Here is a 16,071-nt window from a genome sequence, read left to right as displayed (position 1 = left end):
GGAGGGCTAAGGTCATGGTCAGCAGGGACTTCAGGGGCCCTTCTGAGCACGCAATCGATTGCAACACCTGGTCTGTTCCCTGAACAGGGCATCACACTGCCTCATAGGAGGGCTGTGCCTGACTGTAAGTATGCAAGAAATTATCCTGCAGGCTATCCAAGTCTGGCCTTGCAAACCAAACTGTCTGCTGTGTGACAGAGACACTTGTACCCTGAGAAAGTTCCAACTGGCTGCACATGTTATTGGCTCAAGGTAGTGTCATATCTCGGCTGCTGAATAACAGTTTTGAGGAGAGCAAAACTTTCCCACTTGTTACTGTGAGAAGCCTATTTTTCATTACTTTGATGGCCCTACTGGACAATACAGAGGGAAGCACCATGAACGTAGCAATGGGGAAAGTTTCTGCAAGCACGAGCCTTTCCTGCTGCTTGCACACAGAGCCAAATCATCTTTTCCAACAGTGGCCTAGGCCTTCCGTGGGTTCTAAGGAGAGAGTGCCTTCATTCTCTTTGAAATGCTTTCTCTTGCAGTACATAAGCTTCTGCTCTCCTCAATACAAGATCCTGACAATACAAAGGGAGCCATGGCACCTCTCCCCTTGCTCCCCCCCACCCCGCACACACACACAGAGAATATACACAAAAGAGAACAGCAGGTTGAAAGTAATACTATGGAAATATATGGGATGCCTGAGGACTTTATATGTCTCTGCCAGATCAAGCCACAGCAAATGAGCATCCTCCCTAGACAGATGCACTAATGTGCATACAGAATAAGGTGACTCATGACAAGGGACATTCTTACCTGTGTACAGGTACCTATCTCTGGCCAGATATGACCCAATGGGATACACAAAGAGTTCTTTGACAACTGAAGGGACATTTTCTCGAGCTTGCAAGAAGTTGCCATCTCAGGTCATTACTGTGGGGAAGTTAGCTCTTAAATGGAATGTCTATAAATTCCAGATTCAACCAAATCAGAAGGCACATATCAACCCACGCTCACAATGATCAAGTGAGTGTAGATCTATGTTCTGCATTGTTGTGGGCGCGCCATGCGTACCTTGCTCTTGAAGTGTGCGTAGTCCCTGGAGAGTGCATTGTATACGGCACTTGGTGCATCTCTGCTGTTTCAATCTCTGGATTATATTCCCTTCAAAGGAAATGCAGCTTAAAATGCTGCTGAATTCAGGGGCCCAGGAAGCCCAGGGTTATTGAGGTTATCAGGAATTTTCACATCAGCAGTTCTTCTTCCCTGATGGTTTTTGTGTCAGAACAAGCAAGACTTTGGAATGCCCTCAGTCTCCTATCCAGGTGAGTTTGTCTCCAGTTGCTTTGCATGGTGCTGAGAAGCCACTATAGAAATATTGCATGCTATGCTTAACCCATGTCCACTTTGCTAAATCTTCTGACCTTTCCCACTGATTTTGTCATGAGGTGTGGACCTTACGCTCTGATCTTGCACCTGTTCACTCTTGCACATTTTCCATTGAGTTAGATGGGGACCCACTCCCAAATCAGTGTGCAAAGTCTCCATCATTTCTAACATTGTGCTAAAAGTCTGTCCTGGTAGTCTATTGCCAATAGAAGGACATGTACCTGAATTTGATTGGAAGGCAGGATGCATGTGATATTTGTGCCATGTTATATAAGCCTGCAGCACTACCAGCAGGTTCTGGATTCCCCTGCTAAGAGCTCCACATCAACCAGTGGTTCCTAATAAGCAATGGGAAGAACTTGGGTTTTGCTGCTGCTCACACTCGCCTTGACAGAAGGCCTCTTCTTCAATCTGGTAAGGGGAGCCAGGTAGTGTATTCATAAGCTTTCTAGGGACAGCACAGATAGAGAGGGCACTGTCCTCGCACAGAGGAAACCTGCGCAAACTGCATGGGTGAGATTTCATAGCAGGAATTCTCCTAAGAAGGCAAAAGGCAAAGGTGAAGGAGTTCCAGAGGATTATTAGCCAATGCCTCTCAGGGGGCAGTGCTCATCGCTGTTTCTGTGGCCGTGAGCCAATGCCGTCCGAAGATGTTCCTGTGGTCATGTGGCCAGCATGAAAGATTGCTGCTACCTTCCCGCCAAGGTGGTACCTATTTAACTACTTGCATTACATGCTTTCAAACTGCTAGGTTGGCTAGGAGCTAAGGGTGAACAACCCGAGCAAAGAGAGCCATACAACTGCCCTGCTGGGGGAAGGGGAGCAACGAGCTTTGCCTGCGTGACTGAATCCAAGGTCTGTGGGCAATCAGAGTTTTCCAGCTGGGGACAGCATACCACGTGTGCCGAAGGTCACAGCAGGGTAAGACCACACGGCGTTAAGGGACTCAGATGATATTCTATATGTCTGGTCAATGAATGATTGAGGGCCTGCAGCTTGTACGCCCTGATACATGCGGCTCTTTCATTCTTTGCTCCACACATGTTTAAGGGCAAATGAGCGGAGGGAACTGTAATCCTTCACTCCCTTCTTCTCCCAGTGTAAGCCAATCTGCATTTGTATCATATCATATGTAGTTATACTGGGGCAAATTACACTTTCAGGTCAGCTATGGAGTTGGCATAAGAGGCAGCTTGGCTTTTATGAGAGGACCTTCAGTTCACGCTGGGTCTGGGCAAAATGAGTTGCACGGGGTGAAACGGGGCTGGCGACCCCTCTGCAGAGTGGCTCCCCCTTTTGCAGAGAAACTGGAACATCCCGAGACAAAGGGCTCTCTGCTGGGGGTGGATCACATGAGAGGGTCGCTCAGGAGGAAACAGCAGCCAGGGATGGCTTGAGGAAAGATGGCTTGTACTGCAGGGCAGCCGGGACCTGAGTCCCATGTGCAGGGGTTGGCCAAGGGCAGCTTATTCATGCCGATGGGGAAGCGGAGGGGAGCCACCTGTGCTCGGGCCCCTAGGCTCACATCCAGGTTCCCACAGTCCAGTGGGGCTGAGGGGTGACCAACCAGGCAGTGTGGAAGCAGCCACAAACAGGACTGGCAACAGTCCTTTGTCCAGATGGGCATTGCTCACTTCAGGTCCTCATTTATTATTCTTATGTTAAAAATACATTACCCTTTCTATAACAAAATTGCGCTCATTCCCAAGTACATTTGTTTTGCATCAGAGCTGCAAGAGCAAATTTGTGGTCCCCTGAATGAGCTTAACACATGAAATTACGCAGGCTTGGGATGGTTTCCTTGGTGTTAAATCAGAGCAGGCAAACTTGTTTGTCTCTCATGTATCAGGAATATAAAAGCACTGTAAAATGTGGAACATTCAGGGTAGAGGGAGGAAAAGTGAAATGTTAATTGCATGCTTCACAATTATTCATATGGGCTTTTTGGTACTGCTACCCTATAAGACCATTAAGTCTAGGTTCTTACATGACCGAGCTGTACCACTGGGAGCCCCAGTGTGCATAAAGCCAGAAGTTACCTTCTGTCTTATTTTTCATATAGATGTAATAATTGTAACATGATTCACAGAAATATGAGGATGAAATAGCTCCTCTTCTAATACTGCACTGAGCATGGAGGTGATATCAACAGAGGGCAATTGCATGACTGGTCAGTGTATCCCAAAACTGAACATCACCTCTGGCATTGTTACCATATATACTTTGACCACCTAATGAGAAGGAAGGACTCCCTGCAGAAGAGCCTAATGCTGGGAACAAAAGATGGCAAAAGAAGAAGGGGACAGCAGAGGATGAGGTGGCTGGATGGAGTCACTGAAGCAGTTGGTGTGAGCTTGAGTGGACTCCGGGGGATGGTGGAGGACAGGAGGGCCTGGAGGAGTGTTGTCCATGGGGTCGCAATGGGTCGGACACGACTTCGCAACTAACAACAACAACAAGAACAAGATCATGTACCTCAGCCTGAACAAGAGAGGAACACAGGATATGGAGTTCTATCTGGTAGCTTGCATGTGATGTGATCCTGTTTTCCTTCTAGAAAAATGGAGAGCTGTGTGGGCAGAGTATCCAGTGCAAAAGCAGGTGCTGCCACCGAGTCGATGGACTAAGTCTGGGTCGTTGCGCAGACAAAGCGGCTGAGAACCAGGAGTGTTCCCGGAAGGTCAATGGCGTTTTCTATGGTTTACTAGCATCTTGGTATCTGATGGTTGTGATGGTTCATCATATGCTTTGCCCTGCTTTTACAAATACTGTGATTCAGAAGAGCATTTGGCAAAAGGAAAGCATGGAGAGAAGAATAGAGAGCTGAGGTGGCTTCATCTGTTAAAATATGATGTGGTTGATATTAAGTATAGTAAAAAGAAAATAGAGGGGTGCAGGCTGCTTATACTGAAGCCTGGTTAGGGTGGCAGAATAGAGGTAAATCTGCACAGTTACCAATTCTTCTGATCATGGAGTGTATTCATACTCTCTCTCCATCTCTTCCAGCACCTTTATGGAATTTATTACAAGTGTCCCTGTGAGAATGGATTAACTTGCAAGGCCAAATTGACAATCGGCGGGATTATCACCAACACCGACTTCGGCATCTGCAAGGATCAAGCGAAATAACCAAAAATCATTTAGGAAAAGTATTAAAGGCATACACATTCCTTGTTTCTCCTTCCAGTAGTAGTTATCCCTTCTATTGCAACAATCCATATTATCCTTGCAAAAATGTCACCAGCATCTCTCTTCATGTTCATTTTTGCAAATGGCAAATGCTTCCAAATAAACCCCTGTGTAGTGCCCCAGCTGTGGGATCAAGGATTTTTTTTTTTTTTTTTTTTTGAAAGCAACACACCAGTTCTAGGTTTACCTAGAAGGGAGTAAGCTCTTTAATGTTCCATATCACAGTAGGGCTCACTTGCCAGTTGGCCTTTGTGCACTGGAGGAGAAAGGCATGGCCTTGCCTGGTACCCCAGGCCATCTCCAGATGGTCCTGTGTGGGGATCTTTGCCTGTGTAGCCAAACACCACCAGCAGCCTGCAGAAGGGAGGCCCCAGCAGCCCCAGGGAAGCCCCGAGGGTTGCAGAGGTGCACGTACAGAGGGGTGGGGCCAGGAGAAGCAACCACCTCTACTCAGTGACAACTGAGTGTGTTGCATGACCATAACGGCTGATTGCCTACTGGGGAGGGGGGAACATCAGTCAGGTTGGCGAGGCAGAATGCAACGTGGTGGGGGACCGGGAACAGCAGCACTCCGTCTTGTCGCAGGTCTGAAAGGCCAGGAATTGCCGGGTTTCATTCTGTCTAAATAGGGATGCACCTTTGCAGGGAAAACAAACATCTGCTATGCGTGTCTGTTTGTAGGACCTGCGGCAGGTGGGTGCACTTCTGTGCTCCTCCAGGCTTGCCCAGGCAATGCTGCAGATAAGGAGGAACTGCCTGCCTGGATGATTCTGTACCTTGGCCAAGGTGTTTGCCACGAACAGAATGTCCATGAAGTTCAATAGGACAAAAGTTTGTTTGTGTAATGCAATGATTTTTCACATCCTGACCATCAGGAGAAGACTCTGAGCAAAAGATTAGGGGGATAACTAGACCAGGAATCAGCCCCTGCACCTTTCCTTGCATTCTGCTCTGAAGCAATAAAGCAGAGAAGGACAGAAGATTGAACCAGTTCTACTGGCAGGTCTGTAGGGAACTTACATTAGAAACACAGAAACTTAGAAACATAGAGCGATAGAAACACGGAATCATAGAGTGAGGAGGCAGAGGGGCTCACGCCTTTTCTTGGGGCCTTCCACAGAGCAGGGCTCAAGACAACAGGGCAAGGCTGGGAATCTTTGTGGGGAGAGCAACTCTAGAGGAGACAACCGCCAGGAGACGTGTGTGAGTGCTCATCTGTACAGGATTGCTGACGGAGGCAGGAACAGCTGGGTTGGGTGGAGTGGTGCAGGAGGAGGGTGCAGAGAAAGGAGACAGGGAGGAGGAGAGAGAGAGGGTGAGCGACTGAGAGAGACGGAAGAGAGGAAAGAAAGCCAAAACACACGAGTGGTTGGAGGAGAGCGGGCGAGGCGGTAGCTGGCAGGCGGGCCAGGGCAAACGAAGAGCAGAGACTGGGGAGCGTTCTGACTGGGGCAAAGCCGTTCGTTGCCATAGCGACAGGAGGGAAGGGAGCCAGAGCAGGTCAGGCCAAGGCGCTTCGGGAAGAGAGCTGGGGAAAGTGTAAAGAGGCAATAAAGGCCTGGTGAATGCACCGTCCTTCTTGTGCTGCTCTGCCTGGAAAATCAAGGAAGAGACAGCTTTAGCTGGCACCCCTCTCCTGACACAGTCACACATAGAGACAGCAAGTCAAAAGGGGCTTTCTGGGCCATCTAGTCTGACCCCTGCTTCCTGCCGGCTCTGCTCATGACATGCCTACCACTAGATTAGACCAGTGATGGTGAACCTTTTAGAGATCAAGTGCCCAAACTGCAACCAAAACCTCATATTTATCACAAAGTGCCAACACTGCAATAAAAATTGAAAACTGAGGTTTTGATTTAGAAAAAACAACTCACAGCCAGACCAAGCAAATCCCTCTCTCTCTCTCTCTCTCTCTCTCTCTCTCTCTCTCTCTCTCTCTCTCTGCTTGGCAGCGCACTGTCTGGCCATACAAAAGCTCAGACAAGTTGCAGCTAATGAGTCATGGCTCATGACATCACCTGGCGCCTCTACTCCTTTCTGAGCATGCGCATGGCCCCTATGTGCGCTGTTATTTGATGCTCGGCTGCTGGGGCGATGCCGGGGTGACTTGGCTTGCATGCTGTTAGCGAGGACTCTGTGTGCCCAATGTGGAATGTGTGCCATAGGTTTGCCACCACTGCCCTGACCCTACCCTGGTGCACACCCCTAACCCTAATGTAGGGGTAAAGTTCCATTGAAGGGGGGGGGATTTTGAAAAGGCCTTCCTTGAGTAGCTTTTTCTGCACAGCTCATCATTTCTGCCCGTACTAAACACATTCCAACCATCAAAACCATGCCAGGACACCTCGTTTTTCTAACCCTAACCCAGTCATGGTGAATCTTTTAGAGACCGAGTGCCCAAACACCTGTGCTCGGGCCCCTAGGCTCACATCCAGGTTCCCACAGTCCAGTGGGGCTGGGGAGTGACCAACCAGGCAGGACTGGCATCAGCCCCTGGGCCTGAACACTGAACTGGCATTGCTCACTGCAGCATACGTTCTTCTTGCTTTCAAAAATATTTTCTGGTTGGGAGCTATCTGACCAGACTCATACAAGATTACAGGTCCTCATTACTAGCTTTTGCATTAAAAATACACTGCCCATTTGTATAACAAAATTATGCTCATTCCCAATCACATTTATTTCACATCAGAGCAGCGAGAGCAAATTCCATTTTATTTCTGTGGTGTTGAGTAGAATAAGCTTAACAAGTGAATTTGCACAGACTTGGAATGGTTTATCTTGTGTTAAATCAGAGTTGGCAAACTCTTTTGTCTCATGGATCAGGAATATAGAAGCACTGTAAAATATGGAATAAGCAGGCTGGAGTGAAGAGAAATGTTAACTGTATGCTTCACTCCTGAAGTTATTCACATGGGCTTCTTTAGTACTATGTCCCTGTAAGACCATTCAGATCAAAGTGCATAAAACCAGAAGTTACCTTCAGCTTTAGTTTTCCTACAGATGTAATAATCATTACTTAACTCACAGAATTAGCTCATCTTCCAATGGTGGACTAAGCTAGAAGGTGAAAAGCTCTGATAGCAATAGGGGACATTTGCATGAAGGACAAATGTATCCTGAAACTTAACATCACCTCTGGCATTGTTCTCATCTAAAAGCAAGATCATGTACATCAGCTTGAAAGTAAGAGGGGCAAAGGACATGAAGTTCTATCTGGTATCTTGCATGTGATGCAACCCTGTTTTCCTTCTAGAATAATGGGAAGCTGTGTCTGCATAGTACCCAGTGCAGCAGTAAATGCTTCCAGAGAGTCAATGGAGTAAATCTGGCTCGTTGTGCAGCTAAGGCAGCTAAGGACCAGGAATGTTCCCAGAAGGTAAATGGTGTTTTCTGTGATTCAGTAGGATCTTGGTATCTGAAGGTTCTAATGGCCACGCTATTCTTTGTCTTGTCACTATAAATATTATAAAGCAGATACTATCATTCAGAAGAGCATTTGGGAAAAGGAAAGCAGTGAAGGGAAGAGCAAAGAGAAATCATATGATCAGAATGAGAGGCAGTGAAGGTTCAAGTAATATAGCAGGGCAGAGAAAGTGAGTTAAAGGCTGCAATCCTATGCTGTCTATTTGGAAGTATGCTTAATCAAGGTCAGTGAGACTTACTCCCAGATAATTGTGTATAGGAGTGCAGCCTAGGGGCAATAACCCAGGGCTGTCACAGCACTGGTGTAAACCAACAAGGTACTTAGCATTCGGGATAGGACAGTCTTGGATACTACCCAATGTCTTCTGTCACAACTTTCCTCAGAACTGGTCCCATTGACTTCCAAGAGAGTCATTTCTGTGTAGGAGTGTGTTGTAAGAAGAGAGAGGGAACAGCAAAAAATATGAAAAAAAAGCTTCAGAAAGTGAAGTAAAATGTAATGGTATCAGATTAAATGAAATAATTGAATTTTGCAGAAAATTTTCCAATTTCTTAATGAGAGAATCGGAAGATTATCAGTGGCTACTGGAGCTCATGACTATAAGCTACCTGAGGATCAGAGGCAGTATGCCTATGTTCTCGAATCCTGAGGAACATGGGGAGGAGGGTCCTATGGCGCTCATGTCCTGCTTGTTGGTTTCATGGCTGGGCTAGGCACACACTTTGTCTGATCAAGACTCTTCAATTTTAATTAATGCAGACACCGTTTGGTGAAATATCTGGAGCCGAACAGAAGGTGAAGCTGAAACGGCTTAGATTAGTTTGTTTGTGGGGATAACAGAAATGTGGAGCGCAAGTGGGCAGCTGACAGTGGGGAGAAAATCTAGGACGGGGAACAAAAGAGGAAGAAAGAGGAGAGGAAATCCCAGAAACAAATAGCAAAAGTGTGGGTGGATTCAGAAAGGTTGCCTGCCCCTGGTTTGTACATCTCAACAAAAGCATCTGCATCGTGGCCTCTACTTCAGGTCGTGACCTGCATGATGAGCATTCGCACTTCAGATTCACACTATGCCACTCTCCCTGACTCCGATCCCAGCCTCAGATCCTGGCTTCTCCCATGTTTTGCCTGCCTTTGCTCCCTGCACTCAGTGTGGCTACGAATCCATGTGCCCTTCCACATTCATATGCCCACTGAAGCATTTGAACACACTGTTGGAGCCCTTCATGGTATCTGATATGGTCTTCTCTCTTGTTCAGTTCAGCATGGCAGGTCAGGTCAGGACCTCCCAAAGAGCAGAGCTGGTGGCAGGGGGAGGCAGATACAACTACAGATTCATCCAGGAACTTCTTGACTTGGGTTGGGAAGCAGAGAGTTGAACTCAGTTCATCCCAAACAAGTCTCGGGAGTAATGCATTTCACCATCTTCAGGTAAACTAGGGACAGCATTGCCAGACAGACCAATGGCACAGCTGTCTTACGAAATATAAGGTCGTTTAGCAGGTCAAGCTATTTCCCTTCATGTTCTGCCCAGAGACATCAGAAACACACAGCTCGGACACAGTTTCTCCTGATCTGGTGTTTGCCAGATGTTTTGAACTACCACTCTCAGCAGCTCCACCAGGAATGCTGAGAGTTGTAGTCCAAAATATCTCAATGGCACCAGGGCAGGGCAAGGGATCAGGGTGATTCCTGACTAGGTCCAGCGAATTCTGAGAACATACCAAAAATAGTTCAACATATAAGGAGGACTTAGGAGAATTATACACCGAGAGAACTTCTTCCCCTTGTTCACATGGCCTTCCTCCTTTACCCACAGAAAAAATAATTGCTTCTTTTCATCACACATGGACTGTAACATTTAATTAATTTGTATAAAGCTGCCCCACTAGCATAATGCTTTCTGGGCAGTCATTACAATAAAAAAACATAACAATGAAGACAAAAGTATATAATAGCTTTCACAGTTTTAAGGGAGATTCAGCTGCCTTGAGTATCTTGCATGCAGGGAGAAGAAGGTAAGGAAAGGCAAGGAATTTGGCTCATGGCCAGTTGCTATAGTATTTGGGTCCAATAAATTTATTCCAGGAGTTCTTTGAGAGCCAGTGTGAAAGACTACCCCAGGGATCTGGAACTTGGGGATTTCCAGAAATTGTTGAATTACAACTCCCATCATCCTTGTCCATTGTCCATGCTGATGGGTGTTATAGTCCAAGAAACTCTGGATCATATCCCAAAATTAGCTGATTTCCCAGTCATTGTATTCATTCAGTTGGCAACTCTGAGCTTTTCCTGTACAATTCCACCTTTCCTGTCAGTGTGCAGAATGATGCATGCAATGTAAATTAATTGATTAGCATTGATGCTCTATAGCAGCACTCCCAAACCTCCACACATGTTGAATTTTGAGTCCCATAATTCCTAGCCATAGTTAAGCACATCTGCAACTATAAGAGCTGGAGTTATGCAGTTACACAACAGAGAATTCCACTGAAACCCACTTAATTTTAGGGGAGAGAAGTTCTGAGTGCTAGCAGACCTAGGATGAATCCTCCGTACAGCAAAAAGGAGGAACTGCCACAGCAGCCATTGAATTGAAGAACCCGTGGCCTGAGAAGGACTCAGAACACATCTGTAGGGAGTTTCTTTGAGAGATTACATGGGCTCACTCAGCTCACAATCTCCAGGTATTGCACATGACTGTCCCTTGTCCTCCCACATGGTGCCTGAAGGAATGCTAATCTAATGGGAACCATGCAGATATAAGTTGCGATGTTCATACACACAATCCTCATAAACCACAGCAGGTAAGTGTTCATATCGCTGAAGGAACGCTTACGTCCATATATGCCCGCCCGCCCCTTGAGATCTGCGGGAGAGGCCCTTCTCCGGGAACCCTCCGTGAAAGAAATTAGGAGGGTAGGTACTCGGAGGAGGGCTTTCTCTGAGGTGGCGCCCAGTCTATGGAATGCGCTCCCCAGAGAGGTCCACCTGGCGCCATCGTTATTTGTTTTTCGGCGCCAGGCGAAGATCTTTTTATTCAAATGTCATTTCAACTGTTAATACTATTTATTTATTTTATTCTTTGGCCAGGGCAACTTAAATTATACTGTTTATATTGTGTTTATTTATGATTGCGAGCCGCCTCGAGGCTTCTGCGAATGCGGCGACATAGAAGTTCTCTAAATAAATAAATAGATAGATAGATATTCTGCTAGCCTTGATGTACTTGTTTCTAACTTAAAGCTAAAGAAATTACAGCATAGCTACCCCTTCAGAGACTATTGTGTGTGCAAGTCCACATATACTTAGGGTAGCAGGTTTAGATGGGGATGTAGGTAGAGGGAGTCCTACAACTGCCAGCATGCCCCAGCCAGCCAACTAAGAATATGCAGCAAAGAGTGCATGGGCAAGATGGAACAAATGATAATAGCTGCAAGGATCCTCTTAGCAAAAGCCTAGTGAACAACATGCATAGCATCACTGATGCAATGGAAAAAGAAGAGAGCTTCAGCTAATGTGTGGTATGGAAATGTAATAAATAAAGTCAATACATTTGGGCTATCATGGTGATGAGAACAAGCAAACTACAGGAGGGGAGAGTGAATTCCATCCAGTTGGATGTGTTATCAATTTTTTTCAATAGGCTTTGGCCAGGTAGTTTTCCAAACTTCGCTATATTCTGTGTGTGTTAAGTTGCAATATTGTAACTGGATGGAAAGAGTGCATTGGGAAACCAAATCTGTACATTTTTTAAAATAAGTGCTCTTCTCATATAGAAGCCAAGACTCATACACTTCCATGGTCAGATGAAATCAGACATGTTGCTGACATGGAGACACACCAGTGCTTTGTCTTCTCTTCTCCAACTCATTTATTAGTCTCTTTTTCATCTATAAACTGTCCTCTTAAGTGTTGTTGTCACCATCATCTGGGCAACCAGCTTGAAGAGGTAGAAAGCCGCCCCTGGCGTCATCCAGGACACGGCTGCCACTGTTGGCCCTGATGTTCTCAAGGGGGTGGAAGCTGTGGTCAGCTCTCTCAAGGGGGTGGAAGCTTTGGCTGGTCTCATCGGTGCCTTGGAGGGGACGGAAGCTGGGGCCGGTCGCATCGGTGCCTTGGAGGGGGTGGAAGCTGCGACCATTGCCGTCATGGCTGGTGTCAGAGACATCTGTGGAGTCAGTGGAGAGGGTGTTGGGAATGAATGGGTGGTTGCTAAGGGTGCTGTTTGAGACTTGGCTAATTCTCGTTGATTCCAGGGGGTAGGCACTGAGATTGGCTCTGAAGGGGAGTCCACCAATCACCCTGTTCTCATCCTTGTCAAGCCGGAGGCTGAGTATGACCTTGCAGGCCTGCACTTGGATCTCTTCTTCTGGGTGGGTGATGAGAGCAAGCAAGCAGTTGGACAGGCGCGAGTTGTTCCCAAAAAGCATTTCGTGAATGGACTGATCCTCGTACTGCCACTGGGCAGACTGGTACTGCGGAGACAGGCGGCCTTCGTTGAGCCGCTCCACAAAGACTAGCATCTCATAAAGCAGGTTCGTAGGGAGGGAAGGTTGGATGAAGCTCAGGAACTGAGGGGGTGCCTAGGGGAGAAATACCATGGATGGCTTTAGTCAGGGGCTCTTTGTCCTTCCCTGTACCCACTCTCCATCTGCAGGCGTCTGATTGTGCAGGCAAGCATTTCGTGACTGCCTTAGCCATTACTCCCAAACACTTACGCATTGCTCCCAAACACTTACTCCCAACCAGAACCAAAGAAGAGGTCAAAGGAAGGCACTGAGCTACATAACATGCACCCACCAGCAAGACATGCGTGCCCCAGCAGCCTCCACCCATGTCCCTGGCAACTGGTGTGCAGAGGCTTACTGATCTGTTTGCCCTCCAAGGAAGAGATCCTGGCTCTTTTGCAGCACCTTGGGATGTCTTATCCGATTCAGCTTAGGCAGCATTTCCTTCAGAGCTGCAGCTCCTGAACATGTATGCCCCTACCTGAGTTTTAGTCAATCCCTGTAGCTAGAGCACATCCATCCATCCATCCATCCATCCATCTATTTCTGATATGTATGTCTTGATTTTTCCTCCAAGGAGTCCAAGGCAGCTCACATGATCCTCTTCCTCTCCATTTTATCCTCACAACGAGCCAGCTCCTGAACATCCATCCATCCATCTATATATCCATCCATCCATCCATCCATCCATCCATCCATCTATATATCCATCCATCCATCTATATATCCATCCATCCATCTATATATCCATCCATCCATCCATCCATCCATCCATCCATCCATCCATCCATCTATATATCCATCCATCTATATATCCATCCATCCATCTAAATATCCATCCATCTATATATCCATCCATCTATATATCCATCCATCCATCCATCCATCTATATATCCATCCATCTATATATCCATCCATCCATTTCTGATATATATGTCTTGATTTTTCCTCCAAGGAGTCCAAGACAGCTCACATGATCCTCTTCCTCACCATTTTATCCTCACAACAAGCCTGTGAGGCAGAGAGTCAGTGACTGGCCCAAAGTCACCCACTGAGCATCATGGTCAAGTGGGGACTTGAACCCCGGTCTCCATGGTCCAGCCTTCTAACCACTACAGCACGCTGACTATAGTGCCACACTTTCCAAGGCAATCTCTCTGAGGTTCCTTGTCCCCCTGCGCTGGTGTAAGGATGCCTCATACCCGGCAATTCATGAGGTCGTACAGCAGGTCCTCCTTCTGGGCAATTGTGGTGAGGAACTTGAGTACCTGCACCTGGACAAACAGAGAAGAATATGGGTCTCAATCAAGGACAGAAAGGCAGGCACTGGGCCACCCTTCCCCAGCAAGGGTCCTTCCCATGTGTTTGACGTGGCTCCCATTATCCCCAGCCAGCTTTGCCATCAGAAGCTATATTCTAGAGAAGAGTCTAGAATAGAGAAGTCAATGTCCTCTGCTGATTAGGAATGGTAGAAGTTGTCCTCCAACACAGTCTGAGGGCCCCAGCTTGGGGTGGACTGCACTAGAACCCTTGGCTGTGAAACCAAACCTCAAGGTATGTTCGCACAAAGGCAAATGACACCTTCAGCAAACAGATGAGAAACAGTGAGAAGTGTGAGGATTTCTTTTCGGGAGGTGAACTAGTTCTTTCAGCTTCTAGAAGAAAACCATCAGGTTGCATATGCTCCAGTGGGCTTGGTGCTTTGAGCATGACTTTGAAGCGCAACTCCAGAGCAGAAAGTGATATTTTCCTCATTAGCTTGCAGAGAGTCAGTCCTCCATGGTAGGTTCAGGTAATACGCACCCCAGGGAGAGTGTAGTGATTTCTCTTTTTTGACCCAAGTTCTCAATGGACTGGCAGCAGCTGTCCAAAGGTGTCCTGATAATGTAATGGAAGGATGCTGTATGCATTCGAATAATTGTTCCCTCCATGTCCAGTGTGCAAGATGGGGGTTCTGAAGCTAAAATGGTCCAGCCCACAATCAATAGGTTGGTATCAGCAGGGTGGAGGGTGGGGAAAAGTTTGCAGAGGAGGAGAAGGAGGAGGAATGTTAGGAGGAACAACCTGAAAGGGGAAACCAAAAATCAAGCAGCCTGGGGTAAGTGAGGTGCTCAGTGGCCACAGAACAGTGAGTGTTCTACTGGGCTGGAAACATGGGGAAGCCTGCTACCCAAACACACAAGTGTGTGCTTGCAGAGCGCCCTGAGAAGAATGTCCATGTTCCATAGGCATAGAATGGAATGCTGGCAGGAGAAATGGAAAACCAGGCCAGAAAAATGCAATGGAGAGTCCTGGACAGGGGACAGGTGTGCTCCGAAGTGCAGGTGCCAATTGGTCTCTCCATTTCCGATGGTCAGGCTGTGGGGGCCAGGCCGGAGCTACCATTGGGCAGAGTGAGGCAGTTGCCTCTCCTGGCAAATGCTGGGAGGAAGAAAGGATTGGAGACCACAGTTGTGGGTCCTGCACCCCTCAGAATAGTCTGCTGCATACAGGTGTGGTGGGTGATGCTGTCCCATGTTCCGTATCACAGTAGGGCTCACTTGCCAGTTGGCCTTTGTGCATTGGAGGAGAAAGGCATGGCCTTGCCTGGTACCCCAGGCCATCTCCAGATGGTCCTGTGTGGGGATCTTTGCCTGTGTAGCCAAACACCACCAGCAGCCTGCAGAAGGGAGGCCCCAGCAGCCCCAGGGAAGCCCCGAGGGTTGCAGAGGTGCACGTACAGAGGGGTGGGGCCAGGAGAAGCAACCACCTCTACTCAGTGACAACTGAGTGTGTTGCATGACCATAACGGCTGATTGCCTACTGGGGAGGGGGGAACATCAGTCGGGTTGGCAAGGCAGAATGCAACGTGGTGGGGGACCGGGAACAGCAGCACTCCGTCTTGTCGCAGGTCTGAAAGGCCAGGAATTGCCGGGTTTCATTCTGTCTAAATAGGGATGCACCTTTGCAGGGAAAACAAACATCTGCTATGCGTGTCTGTTTGTAGGACCTGCGGCAGGTGGGTGCACTTCTGTGCTCCTCCAGGCTTGCCCAGGCAATGCTGCAGATAAGGAGGAACTGCCTGCCTGGATGATTCTGTACCTTGGCCAAGGTGTTTGCCATGAACAGAATGTCCATGAAATTCAATAGCACCCTTTTCAGCAGGGGGTGAGTTTGATCTGGGATATGCAACCCGTTCAGCAGCCTCAAGCCAGCAACCTGCATGTTGGCATCCCAGTTGCTGGTCACCAGCTCAACAATCTTAGGGACGTATTCCTGCACAGGGAAACAAAGCAAATGTTTGTTTGTGTAATGCAATGATTTTTCTCATCCTGACCATTAGGAGAAGACTCTGAGCAAAAGATTAGGGGGATAACTAGACCAGGAATCAGCCCCTGCACCTTTCCTTGCATTCTGCTTTGAAGCAATAGAGCAGAGATGGACAGAAGAGTGAACCAGTTCTACTGGCAGGTCTGTAGGTAATTCATATTAGAGTCGACCATTCCAAAATTTAAAAATTCCCAGGGGCAGAGCCCCTTAAAGTATCTGTGTCCTGCTGACTCTGGCTAGAGGACCTCTGGTCCAGTAAA

The 16,071-nt window shown here is 47.5% G+C and overlaps 1 protein-coding gene across 1 annotated transcript in view; it reads right to left on the bottom strand.

Moving 5' to 3' along the window:
- Window positions 1–11,898: 11,898 nt before the first annotated feature.
- LOC123024276 (armadillo repeat-containing protein 12-like) overlaps window positions 11,899–16,071 on the bottom strand; it is a 55,596-nt gene continuing 51,423 nt past the window's right edge. Inside the window, exons 5-7 of the mRNA XM_044431813.1 lie at window positions 15,584–15,757; window positions 13,705–13,776; window positions 11,899–12,576 (exon numbers count right to left, since the gene is read on the bottom strand). Coding sequence (XP_044287748.1) covers window positions 11,899–12,576; window positions 13,705–13,776; window positions 15,584–15,757 — 924 coding nt within the window. The remainder of the gene's footprint in view (window positions 12,577–13,704; window positions 13,777–15,583; window positions 15,758–16,071) is intronic.

Source organism: Varanus komodoensis, unplaced genomic scaffold (genome assembly GCF_004798865.1).
Source record: "Varanus komodoensis strain SLA01 unplaced genomic scaffold, ASM479886v1 scaffold1, whole genome shotgun sequence".
Classification (NCBI taxonomy): Eukaryota; Metazoa; Chordata; class Lepidosauria; order Squamata; family Varanidae; genus Varanus; species Varanus komodoensis.
The sequence above is the reverse complement of the archived record's forward strand: the minus strand, read 5'-3'. Positions and strand labels throughout refer to the sequence as shown.